This window comes from Sphaerulina musiva (genome assembly GCF_000320565.1).
Source record: "Sphaerulina musiva SO2202 unplaced genomic scaffold SEPMUscaffold_11, whole genome shotgun sequence".
Taxonomy (NCBI): Eukaryota; Fungi; Ascomycota; class Dothideomycetes; order Mycosphaerellales; family Mycosphaerellaceae; genus Sphaerulina; species Sphaerulina musiva.
The window spans coordinates 966,202-986,805 of NW_016017393.1; the positions used below are offsets into that span (position 1 = coordinate 966,202).

At 50.8% G+C, this 20,604-nt stretch overlaps 8 protein-coding genes across 8 annotated transcripts; 4 read left to right on the top strand and 4 right to left on the bottom strand.

Moving 5' to 3' along the window:
* Nucleotides 1-322: 322 nt before the first annotated feature.
* On the bottom strand, nucleotides 323-2,413 carry SEPMUDRAFT_151863 (membrane fusion mating protein FIG1). The gene is made up of 3 exons (XM_016907089.1): nucleotides 1,854-2,413; nucleotides 1,454-1,784; nucleotides 323-1,369 (listed from the first exon to the last, which is right to left on the bottom strand). Exons 1-3 carry the CDS (start codon nucleotides 1,954-1,956, stop codon nucleotides 991-993), a joined length of 813 nt encoding a protein of 270 aa, XP_016757112.1. The 5' UTR covers nucleotides 1,957-2,413; the 3' UTR covers nucleotides 323-990.
* Nucleotides 2,414-2,703: 290 nt separating this feature from the next.
* Nucleotides 2,704-6,052, bottom strand: SEPMUDRAFT_166606 (putative histidine kinase M3YPp; the record flags this gene model as incomplete). The annotated part of the gene is made up of 5 exons (XM_016908243.1): nucleotides 4,329-6,052; nucleotides 4,079-4,274; nucleotides 3,227-4,026; nucleotides 3,004-3,165; nucleotides 2,704-2,910 (listed from the first exon to the last, which is right to left on the bottom strand). Exons 1-5 carry the CDS (start codon nucleotides 5,865-5,867, stop codon nucleotides 2,704-2,706), a joined length of 2,904 nt encoding a protein of 967 aa, XP_016757113.1. The 5' UTR covers nucleotides 5,868-6,052.
* Nucleotides 6,053-7,043: 991 nt separating this feature from the next.
* SEPMUDRAFT_52728 (rhomboid protein) lies at nucleotides 7,044-7,929 on the top strand (the record flags this gene model as incomplete). The annotated part of the gene is made up of 2 exons (XM_016909240.1): nucleotides 7,044-7,224; nucleotides 7,301-7,929. 2 exons carry the CDS (start codon nucleotides 7,044-7,046, stop codon nucleotides 7,927-7,929), a joined length of 810 nt encoding a protein of 269 aa, XP_016757114.1.
* A 693-nt stretch (nucleotides 7,930-8,622) lies between these two features.
* SEPMUDRAFT_73372 (UPF0203-domain-containing protein) lies at nucleotides 8,623-9,359 on the bottom strand. The gene is made up of 4 exons (XM_016910023.1): nucleotides 9,312-9,359; nucleotides 9,218-9,255; nucleotides 9,058-9,128; nucleotides 8,623-8,956 (listed from the first exon to the last, which is right to left on the bottom strand). Exons 1-4 carry the CDS (start codon nucleotides 9,350-9,352, stop codon nucleotides 8,846-8,848), a joined length of 261 nt encoding a protein of 86 aa, XP_016757115.1. The 5' UTR covers nucleotides 9,353-9,359; the 3' UTR covers nucleotides 8,623-8,845.
* A 608-nt stretch (nucleotides 9,360-9,967) lies between these two features.
* On the top strand, nucleotides 9,968-11,173 carry SEPMUDRAFT_159072 (uncharacterized protein; the record flags this gene model as incomplete). The annotated part of the gene is made up of 2 exons (XM_016907823.1): nucleotides 9,968-10,044; nucleotides 10,115-11,173. The coding sequence occupies exon 2, from the start codon at nucleotides 10,568-10,570 to the stop codon at nucleotides 11,171-11,173; it is 606 nt and encodes a 201-aa protein (XP_016757116.1). The 5' UTR covers nucleotides 9,968-10,044; nucleotides 10,115-10,567.
* A 366-nt stretch (nucleotides 11,174-11,539) lies between these two features.
* Nucleotides 11,540-15,201, top strand: SEPMUDRAFT_73378 (Nrap protein; the record flags this gene model as incomplete). The annotated part of the gene is made up of 2 exons (XM_016910024.1): nucleotides 11,540-11,621; nucleotides 11,679-15,201. 2 exons carry the CDS (start codon nucleotides 11,540-11,542, stop codon nucleotides 15,188-15,190), a joined length of 3,594 nt encoding a protein of 1,197 aa, XP_016757117.1. The 3' UTR covers nucleotides 15,191-15,201.
* A 594-nt stretch (nucleotides 15,202-15,795) lies between these two features.
* SEPMUDRAFT_159074 (uncharacterized protein) lies at nucleotides 15,796-17,561 on the top strand (the record flags this gene model as incomplete). The annotated part of the gene is made up of 2 exons (XM_016907824.1): nucleotides 15,796-16,068; nucleotides 16,142-17,561. 2 exons carry the CDS (start codon nucleotides 15,796-15,798, stop codon nucleotides 17,411-17,413), a joined length of 1,545 nt encoding a protein of 514 aa, XP_016757118.1. The 3' UTR covers nucleotides 17,414-17,561.
* Nucleotides 17,562-17,861: 300 nt separating this feature from the next.
* SEPMUDRAFT_144774 (MFS monosaccharide transporter) lies at nucleotides 17,862-19,726 on the bottom strand (the record flags this gene model as incomplete). Its single annotated transcript, XM_016903081.1, has 4 exons — nucleotides 17,862-17,880; nucleotides 18,005-18,163; nucleotides 18,261-18,683; nucleotides 18,762-19,726. 4 exons carry the CDS (start codon nucleotides 19,724-19,726, stop codon nucleotides 17,862-17,864), a joined length of 1,566 nt encoding a protein of 521 aa, XP_016757119.1.
* Between the last annotated feature and the right edge of the window lie 878 nt (nucleotides 19,727-20,604).

A 20,604-nucleotide genomic window follows, 5' to 3' on the forward strand; every position in this document is an offset into this window, starting at 1 on the left:
TAAGTAAGTAAGTAAGTAAGTAAGTAACGTAACGTAACGTAACGTAACGTACGTACTACTCTCTCTCTCTCTCTCTCTCTCTCTCTCTCTCTCTCTCTCTCTCTCTCTCTCTCTCTCTCTCTCTCTCTGCTCTCTCTCTCCCTCTGTGTACGTATTTGTACGTATTTGTACATATATAGGTAAGTGTTCCCTTCCAATCTCACATTCACATTCACATACACATATACAAAGTTAAATCACAACCTCTTCAATCACACCATACCATACCTAACCTCACGATACCTTTACGCAAAACCGCACTTTTCCCATCATCCCATCCCATCCCATCCATACATTCACCTATGTACTGTACTGTACCGTATCTACAATATGTAGACAGTACCTAAGGTATGTATGCATTTGCAAACTTCTCCCCTCGTGCAATACAATAATTTCTCAAGTAGACTATGGCTTTATGCACCTGACACAGGTAAAAGGCCACCATAGCCCAACCCAACCCAGTCTAGAAGCCCCCTTCTCAAAAAAACGCCGATGATGACCTGACCTGACCTGACCCTTTGAGAGTTTTTTTCTGTTCGTTCAATATCGAGGTTCATCAGGAATGCCGCTTAAAAAAACAAACAGACGTGAATCTTGTGCAGCAAGTGTTGATCCGAGTCCAGCCAAGTTCTCAAATTCAATATTTCTTTTTCTCCCCTCCATTCTTGCTCTTTTTTTCTTCTTCTTTTGAAAAAGGCAAGGGAAGGGTTTGAATAGGCTTGCTCGATGGCTCTTCTCTTCTTCTTCTTCATTCTTGCGCTGCTCACTGTCAAGCTGGGGGTAGTGTACTGCTGTTGGATCTTTGTGTTCACTCATCATCATCTTTCATCTTCTTCACAATTCCCTTCCTCGATTATCTTCTTCGTCAATCTCTTGTTCCACCCTCTCCCTCTCTACACCCCTTTCCCACCTCTCATCATTCTCCATTCTCCATTCTCATTCCCATCATCATCACTCATCCGTCAACTTATCCAACAAATGAATACTCAAAATCATAACCAACAACCCAATCGTCACAATAATCAACAACGCAAACCCAAACCACCCCAACACCATCGCACTAGTTCCAACTCCACTCTTAACCGATCCATTTCCAAAATCTTTCGCAACTTGCGCAGCAGCCACCGAAGCCGTATGTTGCCACAAGACGCTCACCAGCACGAAAATCGACGAGATGAAAATCAGTGCGAGCGCCACTTGCGAGACGGGTCGGGAGGGGAAAGGTTTGATGTCAATGTCGGAGCCGGTGCGAGCGTCGTGTTCTTCGTGCCAGCCGGGAAAAGTGGCGAGGAGGAGGAAGGTGAAGAAGGCGAGGATGAGGGCGATGATGCTGTTGAAAAAAAAATTGTCAGTTCATGCGAAAAGAAATAGTAGTTAGTAAGAAAAAGAAAAAAAAAAAAAAAAAACAACTCACAGTAAATAAGGAAACACCACACTATTCTTAAACGTATTCGCCACCCAAATCAGATTCAACGGATCCTGATCAATCGAAACTTGCTCCGCCAACAACGTGGCATTATTCGAGCACAAAAAACTGTCTCCCGAATCATCATTGACGCAAATTCCAAAATATCCCACTCGAACTTCAATCCCCGCATTGCTGACTAAATTTGCAATCGCGTTGCTGACGGCGGGATTGACTTGGGTGGGATCGTATGTGGGCGTGTATTTTTCGTAGTAGAATGTGATGAGGAAAATGCCCGGGATGAGGGGGGAGGAGGAGGAACAGCCGGCTAGTAAGAGTGCTGTTTTGGAGAGAAAAGAAAATAGTCAGTAACCTGTTGTGATAGATGATTATGATGATGGCAACTCACATAACAAAATAATCGCCAAAGCAATCAATATCATCAACACATGATGATATCCCAAAAAGGGTATCAGGCGCTGCAGGCCCACAGCGAATCGTACATTCGCCATGCCGGCCTTGGTAGAGACGGTCTACCGGCTGTCTGGATGTGTGTTCTTTTCTTGCTGCTGATTGAAGGGCTCCAGCGGCCAATGGCCGAGGAGATGGGAGCGCTTTTCCCCCAACGAGCCGCCCGACTGGAATGCGGAATGCTGCTGTTGTGGCCTCTCTTTTCTTGGGTATCGGTAGCGAGGAGGAGGGAGCGTGGGAGTAGAAGGAGGAGTGGATATCAAATGTCTCAGATGCGGTCGTCGTCGTCGTCGTCGGCGTCGTTCGTCGAAGAGATTCTCGTGAAGAAACTTGGGACTTGGTCAACAATGGCACACCCCGTTCTGTTGCTCTCAAGGGGAGGTAAGGTAGATGGAAGGGATGGAGAGTGAGGAATGGAGTATGTGTGTGTGAGTGAGTGTAGCTTGCTTAGCTGTGAAAGACTGTATTCGGTTGTCCCCTTCGTGTGTCTCTTTCGTCCCCTGCGCTGGGAAGAAGATCTGAAATCATCGAGGTTGGCGGTGGCTGGTAGACCCAGCCTCGCGTGTTTGTTGCCTCGCGAGTTCGCCGGGCAACCAGCGCGACGTCATTGAGGCTCGGCGGAACTCCCGAACCTTATTTGAGCACACCCCCTGCACGCTAACGTTGCTTTTCACCTACGGACATCCCTGGATTTGTTTGATCTCTCTGTCTACGGTGCTGAGGTGGCTTTCACTAGTGTGTACATGTATTCTATTCTATACATCTCTATGCCCGAATGATATCGCCCCTCACTCCTTTGTCGACCACTCGCTGTCCACAACACCCAACAGCTCGCCCATTTGAAAAGGTTTCGTGACTACTGCATCGACTCCCGCATTCAACGCCTCCGTCTGCTGCTCACTTCTCGCATTCGCCGTAATGGCGACAATGGCCAATCTCCTTCTCACGGCCGGCATGTTTCGTATTCGTCGTGTGCATTCCAATCCTCCCATGACCTGGATCCCAGTCAGCATACCTCCGGACCATACGTCAGACCAGAGGAGAGAGAGAGAGAGAGAGAGAGAGAGAGAGAGGAAGACGGGGCTTACAGGCATTTCAATGTCCATGAGAACGACGTCCAACGGGACACCATCTCTTTGGCAATATGTCGACCGCCGTATATGATCAAGTGCTTCACCGCCGTGGTTTGCAACATGGACTTGATAGCCAGCTCTGCGGAGCTGCCGATCCATGACTTTTTGGTTGACAAGCTACACATCGTAGTCGTCAGCTGAGAATGAAATATTGCGAGATCCATTGGCTCATCCATACATTGTCTTCCACAAGCAAGATATGCCTGGCTTTTCCAGTCTGTGTCGTAGGTGATGAGCCTTGTTCCTGCTTGTATCGCTCAAGCTGCACGTCTGGCTCTTTGTCTTTCACAGCCTGCTTGGGAGCCTCACACTTTCTGGTTTTGATATAAAACTCAAAAGTCGAGCCCACTCCATGTTCCGAATGAACTCCGATCTGACCTCCTTGAAGTCGTGCCAATTCTCGCGAGATAAAAAGACCAAGCCCGGAGCCACCATATTCGATATGTGTCTTGTGGGAGGATTGCTGGAAACGGAGAAAGATGCGTTCGAGTTCGTCAGTCTTCATACCACACCCTGTATCTGCCACTGCGACGAGTAGGTACACCACATCCTCATCCTTCTCACCACCTCCTATCTCATCACCTTCGGCATTTCGTTTCTCCTCGGCATTCGGCCTGGCATTGGGCTGTGGTAGATAAGGGATACCTGCCAGCGATTTGAGAGGCAACGTCCTGCTAGCAGCCAGTGTGACGGTAATGGTTCGGGTCAACTCGTTCTTCGTGAACCGGATGGCGTTAGTGATGAGGTTGATGAGTATCTGCAGCAACCTGCTCGGGTCGAGCATGGCCCATTGGATGTCCAAGTCGCGGTAAGATTGGTCAATGACGTATTCCAATCGAGTCTCTGCTGCTTGAAGCTCTGCTTCAAACAGTCGCAGCGACTGGGATACAATAGTCATTGGATCAGTCTCGCAAGGCGTGACTGCAAGCAAATTGGAGTCGAGCTTGCTCAGGGTAAGGATGTCGTCTATGATCCGTTCTGTGGAAGAATCAGTTACTGTCTGCCTTCATTTGGATGTGGCAAGCTATACTTTGGTGTTGTATGCATGTTGTGATGATTTCTGTGTTCTCGATCTGATTTTGTATCGTCTCTCGACCAATCGTGACTGTATCTGTCGCTCCTTCCAGTGTCGTGTTCCTAAGTAAATCCTCCAATGTCGCCTGCATGGAGCTGGCGCACAAACTTGTAGCAGAGAGGGGATTTCGAATCTCATGTCCAACAAAGTCCTAAAGCAGATTGCAGTTAGTACCGACTCTCACTACACAAGCATGATGGCTAACCATAAAGTGTTCTTGCTGACGCTTCAGCTCAATCGCTTCCTCCAACCTCCTCGTCTGCAATGTTTCCAACAGCTTTTGTCGACTGATTTCGATAAGTGCGCCTTGTATATTATGTATACTGCCATCGTCCGATTTGATTGAGAATGCAGCCGATAGAAACCATGTCTCCGCCTCAATGGTCTCGCCACTGAGAGCATCTGCAGCCGTGAATTTTCGCTTCAGCCTGGCCTCGAATTGAACAGACTCGCCAGCCACGAGCTTGGCCCAATTCTGCTCGTAAATAGGAAGGTCATCAACATGAATCATGTCCACCCAGAAATAGGGATAGACCTGGTCTGGCTTCAATCCCATCAACTCGTAGTACGCATCGTTGGCGTAAGTGATCTCGCCCGACGGGCGCATCTCATACATGGCCATTGGCATATGAGTCGCAACGGAGCGAAATCTTTGCTCATTATCCTGAGCCTGCTGTTCCGTCAGCGCAAGCTTTTCTGACAAAAGCAATCGGTCCAACGCGGCCAGTTCAGCTTGCATGTTGGCTTTCCTCGTATCTTGCTCTACTTGTCGAACCGTGCTCAACGTTCCACAAAGCTGTGTCGTTAGCAGACGAATGAATTGCTTGTAGTGTAAGTCATAATAGCGCCGACTGCTGATTCCAAGTAAGAGAAATCCAATCCTGTCGCCATCTTGAGCTCTTCCTAGTGGTATCAAGACTGCCATAGTACATTGGTCGTTGTACGCACGACTTTTCGCAGCCGGGTATAGGTGAGAATGGGGCTCGATCGAGATCGTCTGGACTTTGCCTGTGAGGATACTGTCCTTGAAGTCTGGCGACACGTTCTGAGCAGCCCATTGTGAGTCTATCTCGTGACAGAATACGCTGCCTATATGTTCATTGCCGAGTGTACCTTGTAGACTCCACTTTTGAGTCGCTTGTGTCGAGTCCATATTAGAGAGTTCAATCGAGCTAGATGTCGACGTTGTGCGGGATATGGAATGGGGACTTCGAGGAAGGGCGGCATATAATGCGACAAAGGGTGCTTCTTTTCTATTATGCCGGAGTCCTTCGATAATAGCTGGCCAAAAGTCTTCAACCGCCTTCACTTCCGCTGTTTCCTTCTCAAGCCGGAGTAGAGTGGCCATCTGGCGATCTTCGTGTACACGTGCAGTGAGATCCAGTACATTATTGTAGTAGCCAGCATTTGTCCCGTCGCCGATGACTGGAATGATGGACCAGTCGCCATACATTTCCTGGAGAAATCCTCTTCGGCTCACGAAAAAGGGCGCACGATCGCCACCGCTGGCCTCGCCAGTAGCATCAGCCTTCTGAAAAGCATACATGATCTCGCAGTCGGCAGCCTCTGGCCATACCTCCTGTACCGTTCGTCCCATGGCCCACGGATGCCTTTCGGCCAGCACCAACTGGTATGCTTCATTGTAGATGGAAGTCTGCTTGGCACCCCAGTACAGCACGGCAGCCCTAGGATCTGCCAGCAAGAAGTTCACAGCGCGTCTCAGGTGCGACGACCAGGCTGACATAGGGCCCAAGTCTGTGGATGACCAGTCAAAAGCGCGGAGAAGTTCGACATGGCTGGAGATGGTGTGACCGGGATTGATGGTAGCGGCCGTGAGGTCGTGTGGACCAAGATATTCCGGATGATGCACATGCACTATAGACTGGCACGAGTCGTCGGTCGACTCTCTCTTGTGCTTGAGTCCGCGAGAGTGGTTCTGGAAAGGCGCGTTGTACGCCAAGGTGAGCATGTCATATCGCCGTCTCAATGTCTCCTCGAGCCAGTCCTTGTCGGCATGATGAAGGGTGGCAAATATGTCTTCCAAAGTAGACGCTTCCTTCTCTGGCCACATGGCATTGGACACGTTGGCACACAGCAATGATGTGCGATGAAGAGAGCAGAAGGGACGCCATAATGAAAGTTGTCAAGACCCCCAAGAGGGTTTGGTAGTTCTAGAAGTCATGTACCTACATGTACCTACATGTACCTACATGTACCTCCTACCGCTGACGCCCTGATGTCGACTGCGGTGGTGGGCCGGTAGCATTGAGACATACGCAGAACAAGCTTCCATATGAAGACAGCTCAAGACAGCTGTGGCCAGCGCGGTGTATGATGTCTCACGGCACGGCGTCGAGAGGGTGATGTTGGTATTGCTCAATGTGGGAGAGGGACATATTCAAGGGCATGTCGAGTGCTCTGTACCTAACGTCGACGGGAGTATAGAAGGAGGAGGAGGAGGAGGAGGAGGAGGTGGTGGTGGTGGGATGAGGGTCGCTTATTCTCGTATCGAACGGCGGAATTCGGCAACCTCGGAGCACGCAAGGGTTCGCGTGAAAGCCACGCGTGCTACTGGGTGCTGGGTCCATAGTCCACACTTGCGCCACACTAGTGCCACACTTACTAGAGGAAACTGCTCGCATGCTCCCTCGTCATCTCATCCCATCCCATCGTCCACTCCCCATACTGTCCCAATACCATACCGCAGTAGGGCTACATACTCCACGAATCCCGCATACCGCACCATTTCCGTACAACACCTGCGCGTGTGGCCTTGAGGACATACCGGAGTTCTCGATTGATGACCCCCGACACTCCGCACTTCTCCCGGCACGGCTCATACGACACTTTTGCTTCGTACCGCGCGCACACTCCCGATCCCATCCTCGCCCTCGCCGCGCCCACCACCCGGACAGAACGGATGGCCGCATACTCACAGTACATTCCCGATGCTCGACGCTTAAGGTCCTTCTTCTTGCGCCTGCCGCTGGCCACGCGCGGCTTCCTACTCGTCATCATCGTGCTCTATTTCGTGCACTTCTTCTATCCGCTGTTGACCATATGGGGCGCCCTGATCCCAGACTTGATTAATTTGGGCACATGTATGACCTGCTCTCCTCCTCCTCCTCCTCCTCCTCCCGTCCCACTCTGTTGCATGCTGACATGCCTTTCCCACAGTATACAGACTAAACACCTTTCCACTCATACACAAATCCGTCTTCCATCTCCTCCTCAACCTCTTCACGCTGATACCACTGCTCGAGCGCTTCGAATCCGAGCACGGCACCATCACCACATTCATCCTCTTCACAGGACCCTTTGGCCTCATTCCAGGTCTGGCGTACACGTTCCTCGAGCGATATGTGTTTCACTTGAACACAGGAGTGGTTGGGAGTTCGATATGGGTCTTTCTCCTCCTCGCGAATGAGTCGATCAAGCTATACAAGACGAATCCCGAATTCGTCCTTGGAGGCTTCGGAATACCGACATGGCTGACGCCCATTTTTGGAATCCTAATCGTGTGGTTCCTGGTGCCAGGGACAAGTCTACTAGGACACCTGTGTGGTGCGGCTGTAGGCTACCTGTGGGGCATTGGCTGGATTCGCTTCCTCGCGCCACATGACAAGATTCTGAGATGGGTCGAGGGAAAGCTCAATCTGCTGGGGAGACTACCGCACTACGTGAGTGTGGATCAGAAAACCTATGGGCGATATGGTGTGCTCCCGAGTACAAGAAGCTCTGGGCCAAGCCCCTTGGCGGCCATGGAGGACGGACCTATTGGAAGCACGCAAAGACTAGGACCTTAGAATGAGCCTTGGACAGGACTGTATGTACCTTCTGCAGAGTACATTGACATGGAGACGAGAGCATTGGCCTTGGGCAGCTCAAAGCGTGGCACAAGTACCAAAGTGGCGTGGAGGACGCAAAGCGCAAAGTGTGGAGCTCCTGTCAGCGGGCAATTGGAAGGCGTCACGCCCTGGGACAAAAGATACGCGCTGCTGAGATGAAGAGAACCTGGACTAGACCAAAGAACACACATCTCGATGGAGTATATGATGAGAAGAGGGGTGTTGGTCTGTGGCTATGACAGTGTATTATAATGCCTAAAAGGGAGGAACGAGGAACGGGAAAAGCCGTCCACTCAGCCTGCGGCGTAATCCAACAGATAGATACTTGGGCTCCTTCACATATCATGTGACACTTCTTCTCCAAATACCAAAATAGTTATGATTAATGACAAGGAGAATTTGAACCTTCTAAAACTGAACGGTCGACTACATCCCGGGGCCCGTTGTTGTGTTTTCTCGAGCTTCACAAAGTCTGTGAAGGAGTGCTTGCTTAGGTGTGCCCATATAGCGCATATCTATGTTTTGATGAAATAGAGCACCATCGAATTAAACCATGCAGAGCTGGTATTATCTTTCTTTTCTTTTTCTTTCTTTCTTGCTTTCTTTTTTTTTTTACATCAGGTATACACGTATCTCCACACTCCCCCCACAAAACCATCGTCAGAACGCCCTCGCCATGCTTTATAGTAAGGGCTCCGCAGCAAAAAAAAAAGAGGGGAAAAAAAGGAAAAACTCCTTAGACCCTCCCTCACCCCACATGCCTCCTACATCGCCCGTGTGCACCTTCATGTCTAACGCGAACAAAACGAAAAGAGGTGCAACAGTGTCCGGACTGATGACAGGACTGACTCCTTCTTCTCCTCTTACTCATCTATCACGACACCTTAGGACTAGTCGTAGGTTTCATATACTCCAAATCATTCTCCTTATTGTCCGCTCGAGCTTCTTCGAGCATAGTGTCGATTCCTCGCTCTTTGAGAGCTTTCTAAAAGGTTGTGTTGTTAGTTGGAAATTTCTTCTCGATTTCTTTTTTCTTTTCTTTTTTCCTTTCTCTTTTTTGTTTTTGCGCTTCGCGTAAGTACTTACTCCCAGGCATTCTTTGTATTGTCGAAAAAGAGGTTCGCATTCGTCAGTTTTGGCGGTTCCTCGGATGAATTCTGGAGGGTGTCTCATCAGCAATGAGGGGTAGAAGATGGGGTAATTGGGTTTTGGGGGATGGAGATGGATGGAGATGCAAAGAACGCACTTTCCGAGTACCATTTTAGGAAGCAGGAATCGTAACGTCTATGATGGCTAAGGTTAGCAGGAGGACCCTATCGAGATGAACATGAGATGCTCACTCTTTAACTTCGTTGCATTCGGGTGCTAGTGAGGCTGACATGGCTGCGAGCTTTATTGATGGTTACTGGATTGAGTGGTGGTGGCAACAAGAGGTGAGGTTGAAGTTTGCCGAGCCAAGGCCATCGACTTTCTTCCTACTTCCGACTTCACTCTTTGTTTTTGGCCTTGACAACAACATCTTCCTCATCGTCAATGAAGGCACTTTACGAAGATTTCATCTCTACTTGCGTCTGGATGTATGAGCCTTCTCGAACCATATATCGCACGCAGGAGGAGAGCAGGCGACAGATGCCGCCCGTCGCGCCTGGCTCGAGAAGCATCAACAGTTGAGCAGAGGGCAAACATCTTTCCCACTTGAAGATGCGCAATGCTTCATCGTGCGCGTCCTCAGGTGGCCTATGTTTCGCTGATGCCGACACGGTCAAGTGGCTGTGAACGCCATAGAGGGAAACGAAACAGCATGATTCAAAAGACATCCGGGATGCGGAACTGTGGGAAGCTCCATGAAATTGAGAGACGCCTTGTATCCAACGGCTCTGCATACCGACTACCTATCACGAACCACAGGAAGAATATTGCGGGCTCTCTGACACTGAATGGGGGGTTTTTTTCGCCATTATGGACCTCGGCCTTGCTGCGAAAGACGTTGCCCGGGAGACAGCTGTCAATAAACAGTACGGTGGGCTATATTGTTTCGCGCGACTAGAGCGAATATATGTTTCGAGTCTTGAGGTGAGGATGTCGCGATTCGTGAATATGTTTTGTTATCCAGGGCCTTGGCTGAAACTACAAGGGTCAGCAGAATCCAAGTATTGCTACGCCGTGCTCAACTTCGTCCCCGACTACAAGCTTGCAATCATGCTTTAGGCAACGAAATGACCACCATTTGAACACAGCGCGCACTTTCTTCCATGCGTAGAACGTGAAAACAGTCGTGACTCATTTCGGCTTCTACGGAACCAGTTGTTGTCGATGAGGAACCTTATGTTGCCAGGCAGATGAGCCCTGTAGCTAAGGCATAAGTTCATCGTGCGCACCTCTGGAGATCTATCCCTTCCCACGCTCGCACCTTTGAAGACCGATCCATTCCAATATTTTTAGTGTCGGGTGACCATCACACTAAAAGAGCTTCACCATTGCTCCTTTCGCGTTCTCTCATCAAGGGCCTACACATTTCAGGCGTGCCCCAGCATTCATCGAACAGATCAAAGAGCAGCAACGGATACAGCAGGAGCAGCACTCGCAAAATCTGATCATGGGTCTCTTGCGAAGTCCAAGCCAAATACTGAGGAAGAGGAGAGCTGAAGGAAATCAACCTGCACCCGCAGCGGAAGCTGGAGCTGGAGCTGGAGCTGAACCTAAAGCTGAACCTGAAGCTGAACCCAAAGCTGCCGAAGGGGAAGAAGTGGTCGCGCCTGTTGTTTCGAATCCTATCCCATATGCCCCGTCAACGACCGAGCTGCTCCTGCGCAGCGATCGCGAAAAGTCAGCAACGGCCTACCGACGCGCCCAGAAGGCCGAAGCTGAATACCGCGCCAAGAAGGATGCCGAAAGATCTCGAAATGACTACAAGTCTTCCAAGTCGCACATCAAGACTTCATGTCATGAGTTGAAGTTGGGCCTGAAGACGGCTTTCTCGTCGGTGAAGACTAGTCCGGCTGTCTTGAAGGAGAAGCAAGTAAATGCTGGCACCAGGTCTGCTGTAAAGAAGCAGGAGAAGGAGGACGAGAAGAGGAGGAAACTGGATGCGAAGTTGAAGAAGGTGAAGGAGCAGCAAGCAAAGTTGGAGGAGGCAAATAAGGAGAATAATGATGAGAATACTCCTGTGGCTGACGTCGTTGAGGAGTCTGCACTGGACTGAGAGCCAAAGGGCTGTGAGAACGCGAAGCGCGTTGTTTACCTTATGTCTGTAATGTCTCCTTACGCGCGACGTGATGCATATAATCCATACGAGATACGATAATGATAGTCAAATCTAGTGATATTGTGATGATTGAAGCATCAGGTATTGAAGACTTGAAGTTGAACGATTCCTTTACTTGTAACCGTGATTGTTGATGTATGGACAACGTTGTAGATTCGCGTACGCAAGGATTTTCGGCAGTCGGCGGCGCTAACGCACACGCGGGAACCCTGGCAAAGCTTAAATCATTAAAAAGTTCGAGCTCGATTTGCGCGCCGAAGAGATCATTTGGTGGGACTGCCACGCTCACTCATTGTTTCCAACATGTCTCCCGCCACGAAGAGACGGAAGGTTGAGCACGTATCCTCAAGCGACGAAGATGACGATGCTTCGTTTGCCTCCTTTGGTGATGAGGATGCAGCGGAGGGGGAAGACGTGCAGATGAATGGCGACAGTGGAGGAGATGAAGAGGAAGAGGAAGAAGAGGAGGTGAATTCTGGCGCTGAAAACGACGACGAGGATGAGGACGATATCGAAGACGATGACGACGAAGACGAAGACGACGATGAAGACGATCATACAGAGGCAGCGCCACAGCCAGCGAGTGCAACACCGAAACCCACAGCCGTCATAAAAGAGGGCGCTTCCAGGAAAGAGAAGAGTCGCACATCGTCCAGCAAATCTCAAGTGGGCGCTACTGCATATGCCAACGGAACATTCAAGAGCAACGTCTTCAAGCTGCAGGTCGACGAGCTGTTGGGTCAGATCCGGCCTCGGCAGGGCCAGCGCGAGGCGTCCGCGGGAGAAGCTCTGCGAAAGCTGAAGCATACCATCGAGCAGATACCGGCAAGAGGACCACATCTTGTCAGCGATGCCGAGAGAGACTTGATCAAGCAAAAGGTGGCCATTCCCTTTCCGGATCCGCGTCCGCCAAAGGACGCCAAATACAAGTTCAGCTATGCGAAACCTGCCAATGTCAACGTGGTTGGCAGCTTCATGCTCAAGACGTCCACCAGATCGCGAGACGTTGTAGAGGTCGACATGGTTGTGACGATGCCCAGCTCCATCTTTGAAGAGAAAGACTATCTGAACTACCGCTACTTCTATAAGCGTGCATACTATCTGGCCTGCCTGGCCGCCGGCCTTCAAAAGTCTCACAAAGCAGAGTTCAATATCACCTTCGCGCTCTTCCGCAACGATCCGTTCAAGCCGGTCTTGGTCATCAGCCCCTTGGATCACTCGCTGCCTGCCTCGCAGTGGAGAATCAACATCATACCATGCGTCAGGAACAACCAATTCGCAGCGGGCAAACTTGGTCTGGACAAGAACTGTGTGCGAAGTGCTGATGATGCCGGAGATGACGGCGGCGCAGCCACCTCCTTCTACAACTCGTCACTGCGATCAGACATGCTCACCACCGCCTATCTCGAGCTTGTGCATTCCGCCTCAAAAAGCTGCGAAGGATTCAAGGACGCCTGTCTTTTGGGGAGTACTTGGCTGCGACAGCGTGGCTTTGCTTCTTCAACAGACGCCGGCGGCTTTGGTAATTTCGCATGGTCTGTCTTGATCGCATTGTGTCTGCAAGGCGGCGGTTCCAACGGGAGGTCGCTGCTCAGTGAGGGTTACAGCAGCTATCAATTGTTCAAAGCAACACTTCAGCTCTTGGCAATGAAGGATTTCGTGAAGCAACCTCTGATCGTAGGCAGCGATACTGGTATCGCCAAGTTGGCGGGTGTGCCAGTACTATGGGACACTGAACGAGCACATAATATACTGTACAAAGTCGGAGAATGGTCGTACAAGACTTTGCGCCATGAAGCCAGATCCACTCTGGCTGCTCTTGGTGACCAGCTTCATGATGGCTTCGACGCGACTTTCATCTTGAGAGTGCATGAGCCACTATACCGTAACGACTATGCGGTACAGATGTCATCGAGCTTACTTTCTGCTCGTGGCAGCAGGGCTGACCCTCGAGGTCAACTGCACATTGCCAGGCTATATACGGTGATGAAGCAGGGATTGGGAGACCGCGTCAACCATCTCAGTATCATCGCTAGCCCTTCCAGTGCTTGGGATCTCGGCTCAGCACAGCCGCGCAACGACTCGACAGGCCTCGTCACTATCGGACTCATGGTCAATTCAGAAAACTTCAGGCGAACTGTGGATCATGGCCCTTCTGCCGAGCAAAAGGCTGAAGGTGCCGCTTTTCGCAAATTTTGGGGCGACAAGGCCGAATTGCGTCGCTTCAAAGATGGCAGCATTCTCGAGAGTCTGGTGTGGGCGTCGCCTTCAGAGTGTGGACAGTCGGTGCTTGAGCAAGTAATTCGGTATCTGCTTGGACACCACTTTGGTGCAGTAACCACAGACGACCTCAAACTTTCTGGAGATGGATTCGGCAAGCTCATCAGAGGTGGCACTGACATTTCACCCTTCAGCCAGATCAACTCGAAGTACAAGCGATTTGAACAGGACATACGAGGTCTTTCGCAGCTGCCTCTATCTATCCGACAGATCATGCCGTGCAATGCGCAATTATGCTATAGCTCTCTGTGCACACCGCCCAATGGAGCAGGACGACCCACGCCGGCGGACGTCACGATACAATTTGAAGGTTCCGGAAGGTGGCCTGATGATCTTGCTGCGATTCAACGTACCAAGATTGCATTCCTACTCATGATCGACAAACTCCTCCGTGACAGCGTGCAGTCGATCACGTGCCGCGTGGGCCTGGAGAACGACGGACAAGACATACTCAACCAAGGATTCCTCGACGTCACATATTCCAACGAAGCCACATTCCGTCTTCGCATCTACCACGATCGCGAACTACATCTCCTCAAGACCCAAATGAAGAACAAGACAACGGACCCTCGATCGCGAGAGCTAGCGACCACCGGCCTGGCCAAATACAAGCGCGACTACGAAAAGGGCCCATCCCAGACTCAAGCCCTCACCCGTCTCTGCACACGCTTCCCGGCCCTCTCAGGCTCCATTCGTCTCACCAAGAAGTGGTTCGCTTCCCACTTACTGACCAATCACATCCCGGACCAATTGATTGAACTCTTCGTAATCCGCGCCTTTGTACAGCCCGCACCTTGGACCACCCCTTCTTCGATTCAAACCGGTTTTCTCCGGACCCTCTTCTTTCTCTCTCGCTGGGACTGGCGCGCCGAACCTCTGATTGTTGATCTTTCCGCTTCCGGAGGTGAACTGAAGCAGTCCAACATGAACACGATCCGAGCGAATTTCGAAGCTTGGAGGCAACTCGATCCTGCGATGAATCGTGTCGCGCTTTTTGCGGCTTCGAACCTGGATCCCGAAGGTACGACGTGGACGGATTACGGGAAACCTGCAAAGGTCGTTGTGGGGAGAATGATCGGTTTAGCTCGAGCTGCTTGTGGGGAAGTGACTGCAAACTCACTGAATCTGGAGCCTGCAACTTTGTTCGGGAGTCCATTGGAAGATTTCGATTTCGTGCTTCATTTGACATCTTCTGCTTCATCGTCCTTGTCATCTGCACGGAGGAAGATGATGATGATGCAGAAGAAGAAGAAGGACGGCGGTGTTGGATCCGACGAAAAGTACAAGAATCTTTCCGAAGAGCTTTCTTCGTTGAACGATGATACCGACCCCTCTCTCATCGGCTACGATCCTGTGCTGGATTTCCTCTCCGATTTAGAACACATTTACAGCTCCGCAATCCTATTCTTCTACGGCGGAGGAGCAGCCGAAGGAGGAGGCGGAACCACAACGGCAGGGAGTATTCATCCCAATGTCATTGCCGGTCTTTGGAACCCTGAAGTGACGAGGAAGAGGAGTTGGAAGGTGAATTTGGCTTGTTCGACTATACCTATTGTTGCTTCTGGCGAAGAGGGAGAGGGAGATGATGTCCAAACATCTGTGAATAAATCTGCTGTCTTGGCGGAGATTGCGAGGTCAGGAGGGGATCTTGTCGAGAGGATTGTTGAGAAGTAAATAGAAAAGCGGTGCTATGGAATCAGGGACGCAACATATACCTCAAGTAGGTACCTATAGAGTTGCAGACTATATATATCCCTCTCACAAGACTATTGTGACGATACTTCGTATACTGTATACCGTAGTTTATGAAAAGTTGTGTACCGAAGTTTTACCCCGTATACCGTACTATATACACCTCACACAATATTGACCTAGGTATGTACATACCTAACTAGGGACATCTACCGTATAATTACTATACGCTACCTCTATCTGACTCTGTATAATCGACAGCGGGTATATCGAAGCTTGATCTTCACGCTTACTAACAAGGCGATAGATTCGCGTAGAAGAATAGGAGGGAGTGTAGGGGGCGACTCTTCTCTCCCTTGCGGGCTCATCTTCGTCATCGGACCATCGAAAACGTGCGCCCCAGCCCGCTGTCGAAGGTGTGGAATGAGACTCGCGAAGAATCGGCACGGGCACCGGTAGAAGATATGCAATTACTCCAAGTCTTCCTAGTCGCGACACGACATGGTCCGCATCCGCGCTCACAGCGACGCGAACGAGTCTATTACTCGATCTGATCGGCGATATTGAATCTCGCCGCTCTTCGCGCCATGTGGATTTCTCCTAGCTTATGGCTCCTCTATTGCGCCGTCTGCTACTCCGTATACCTACGAGAAGATGTCGCACTCGACGCATACCGCTGTCCCCAAGCTGGCGCCAGCTCGGACGCATCGTTAACAGACCACGGCGCGGCGTCTGTGTTGGGTGCTTCACCTTTACCATCTCCGGACAATGATGTCGAAGCGCCTCCGGAGTACTTCATCGTGGCGTCAGAAGTAGGGGGAGGGGCAGAGGGTGTGGCCAGGCGGCAGGCAGAGGGCGGTGTCAGTAGAGATCCGATGGCAACGCGCATGGCGGATGAGGGATATGGCAGCTGATGCTCGTCCTCCGATCTAGGTGTCCTATGTGGCGGCGAACGGCGCATTGAGCAACGATTGCGGCACAGCACCACTCTACCGGCTCGTGAACGGCAGCCTGTCCGTCGTCAGTGGCGGCGTGACCTATACCTACTCGACCAATGCCGGAGTCGGCTCGCAGCAGTTTCTGGCCTCTGCCGGTCCCGTCGGTGCCATCACGACCACCTTCTCCATCAGCAGCGACGGGAATGTCGCGTGGAGGAACCCGGCTTTCTATGGCGGCCAGGCGCAGTTCTGTACCCTGTCCAACGGCAACATTTATGCCGTCTTCACCTATCTGGCGCAGCCGAGTGGATGTGCCATTGTCCAACTGACCTTGTTCGCGGCGACGACGTGTAGCACGCTGCAGGCACAAGTCAACAATATTGCCGCCCGACTGTCCAGTCTACAGCTCAATACCGTCACCGTGGATCGTCCGACCACTGTGGTCCAACGAATCGTGTCCACGGCGACCGTCATCTCGACCGAAATTTCCACGTTCATTCCCCCAGCGCAGACTCAAACCGCGACACGGGTCCTCACAACCATAGCGACGGCGACCGCCACTCGCGTCGTCACGGCCACGGCCACGGCCACCGTCCAAGCCGTATTGCCAGCACCAGCAAATTGTGGCAACCAAGGTCTCCAATACGCCGTTTTCGTCAACAACCAGCCCAACCACATCAACCAAGTCTACACGGCCTACGACCCGACATACATGAAAAATCGTGCCGCACCAAATTCCAACAGTACCTGGACCACCATCTACTACACCAGCGTCCTCTCCAACATCGGCGGCGGCACCAACAACTGCGCCAACGGCAACGGCAACATCACCCTCTACACCGGCGCCCCGACTTCCATCCCCTGCCAACAATTCTCCGCCATGTACCGCGGCTACCTCTACATCTACTCCTCCGGAACCTGGACCTTCTCCGTCTCCGGCGTCGACGACTATTTCGGCCTCTGGCTCGGCTCCTACGCCCAAACCGGCTGGACCAAATCCAACGCCAACATCTCGCTCGCGTTCAGCTACAATACGGGTGGACCTTCATTGGCCATTACGGGACAATTTACCGCCGGACAGTATGTGCCGATTCGAGTCGTGCATGGTCAGTCTGTGGGTGGGTTTGCGTATACTTTGTCGGTGACGGATCCGAATGGTTTGATTGCGCAGGTTACGGGGAGTTCGGCGAATAATTATTTGGTGCAGTTTGGGTGTAATTCGGATATTCCGGCGCCGAATTGGGGGCAGTTTGGGTATGAGTATTAGGATTGGGTTGTGTCGTTTTCTTTCTCTTTTTTTTTGCTCTCCTTTTGGTTTTGGTCTGTGTTGTTGTGTTGGGCTGGAAGAGTGGGAAGGGGTGGGTTGGAAGAGTGGGAGGGATGGATGGGGTTGGAAGGTGAAGTTGTATACTATTGGCAAAACGGTTCTTTTGTTGCAATTTGGAGGAAGAGGGAGAGGAGTAACAGCAAACAAATAAAACAGACAAGAAAAACACATAGCTATAGACAGACCAGACTAGCAGCAACGAAACAATGCCCTCTAGATAACAAGTCCGATGTGAGAGCGAAAAAAAAATGGGAATATAACAAAAAGAATCAAAAAAAAAGTCAAATGCCTACCTTGAATAAATTATGAAAATCCCAACCATGTCATTGATCGAATCACGTACATATCAATACCATACCATACCATCCATCTACCATCCTTATCATATCTATCCACCTTGCGTCCATCTTTCTCCACATCTACACCACCCCCTCTTTCCTTTCCCCTTCACTCCCTCCACTACTACCACTACCACCCCCCATAATCTCCCTCGCAATCCTCTCTCTCCGTTCTTCCTCCACAAGCGACAACCCTTCATCCCCAAAAACCCGATCCATTTCCTCCAAAGTTTTGCCCTTGGTTTCGGGAACAAATAACCATGTCCAAACAAAACTTGCAGCGCAGAAAATGGCGAAGAAAATGTAGGCTCCGTAGCCCGTGTGTTGGATTAAAGGGGGAGTGATGAGACCTCTGTAAAAAAAAAGAAGAGAGCAGATGTTAGTTGTTTGGGCGAGAGATTTGAAGGGGGGGGGGGAAGAGACGAGGAGACGAAGGAGGAAGAACATACATAATAAAATTATTCCCCCAATTACTACAAGTCGACAACGCCACACCCTTAGCCCTCAACGAAGTAGGAAAAACTTCCGCGGGCAAAGCCCACGGCACAGGACCCCACGTGGCTCCAAAGGCAAGCATGTAGAAAAGTAACATCGCAACAGATGCCCAGCCTTGCAGACGATGAGAGGTCCAATCGGAGGAGTAGAGGGCTACGAGGATGGTGATGATGAGGTGGGAGAGAAACATGAGAGCGCTTCCCACCAGGAGGAGGGGTCTTCGGCCGAGTTTGTCCATGGTCCAGAGGGAGGTGAGGACGCCGAGGAGTTGGGTGATGTTGAGGATTCCGGACATGAGGAGTTGGAGGGGGAGGGTTAGGCCCATTGTTTGGAAGAGGGTCGGGCTGTAGTAGATTAGGGCGTTGATGCCGACGAATCTTTTTGAGAGGTTGTTAGTTAGTTTCTGGACGGGTGGGTGAAAAGAGATGGAGGGAGGGAGGGAGGGAGGGACTTACTGTTGAAAGAACATGATTCCTACTCCGACATGTGTTCGTTTCAAACATCCCTTTTTGAACAAATCTCCCCAAGAAGCAATCTCCAATTTCACACGACTCCTTCTCGAGCGATCCTGAAGGTCAGGATGTCTCTCCGCAAGAATCTCCCGATGCAAAGCCACCTCTGCCCGAATTTCAAACCACTCCATCAGCACCCTCTCATCGCTCCTCGGCAACTGTCTCAAATTGGCCAAATTCGCCAAAGCCTCCTCATCTCTCCCTTTCGAAGCCAACCATCTCGGACTAAAAGGCAAAAACAAAATCCCCATACCCAAAACCAACCCCGGCAGAATCTGCAACACAAACGGTAATCTCCACGCCCACTCGGTTTCTTTCATATAATACGTCCCATACGAAATCCAAAACGCCACAACAATCCCCGAAACAATACTCAATTCCTCCAAAACCAACAACGCGCCTCGAATTTCCGGAGGAGAAATCTCAGAAATGTATAATGGTGTGACCATGGATAACATTCCAATTCCCAACCCCCCAATCAATCTCGCAATCACCAACATAACATAATCTTGCGCTGCAGTTTGTAAAATTGATCCCACGGTGAAAATTACAACAGCCACGACAATGGAGTATTTTCGGGAGTATTTTTCTGCGATCCAGGATTGGTTGAAGGCGCCGATGAGGGCGCCGAGTTCGATCATGGCTGTGAGGAGACCTTTCCAGAATCCGGAGGAGGAGGAGGAGGAAGAGGAGATTTGGGGGAAGCGGGAGAGGAATTGTGGTTCGACGAGAATTATGGAGATGACGCCTTGGTCGTAGCCGAAGAGGAGACCGCCCATGGCTGCGAAGATGGCGCAGAGGGTGATGTAGCGGGAGGAGAGGACGCCGCGGAGGCCGGGTTTACAGTAGGGTTGGCGGGGTTGGGGTGAAGTGGATGGGGCGGTGTGGAGGGTGGTGGTGGTTCGCATTTCTTTTAATTGGGCGGGGGGATTGGAGTCTTGTCGGGGTTTCTTTTTGATGTGGTCGTCTTCGGAGATGGATGATGGTGTTGCTGCCATGATGGGTTGTTGGTGATGTGAGTGTGAGTGATGTGGATCGAAGTTCGAGTTTTTTCCTTTTTTCTTCTCTTTGCCCGCTCTCGGGAGGATTGATGGAGTTCGGTGTTACTATGTGGTGCTTTTTAGTGTCTGATACTCGGATCGGAAAAAGTGTTGTTCAAGTAGATAGATGAGAAGCCGGAGTCGTCGGACAGGATGAAAGCAGTCACGAGACTGTTGTGAAGCTCAAATACAGGTAGCTTTGGGCCCGTTCCAGAGATTCGATGCGGCGGCTACTCTCTCCTGCTACTCTTATACTCTTGAGAAATAAAATCTGAAAATGCGTGCCAAATACCGACAGGATATATCATCGTCGACGGACGGCTTTTCCTCGCGGAAACTTCATCATTCTCCACAGAAACTCCATGGAACTAGAGGGAATTCCCTGTCGCGGTGGCATATTTCTCCTCAAATCTCCACTCACTCATGCATTTCCATCCCGCACGGCAGAACGATGTCGCGAAAAGAAGTGGATTGGGGCGGAACTGATGTCGACCAATGATTGAGGAACATTTCGACATGACACGAGCATTTTTTCGGCGTCTGGTATGTTGTATGACGACTGTTGATGCTCCTCCTCCTCAGGTACTCCTCCTCACACGCCGACACGGTCACACTTTTTATTCGTTCACAAGAGGCTGATAAGGTTTTCTGCCTTCGTTAGATGTATTCTACTGCATTTGTGCCTGTTCGGGGAAAGCCTGTGGTCAAAGAGCGTGCCGTCGGCGACCCAGATCTTGCAGTTCACT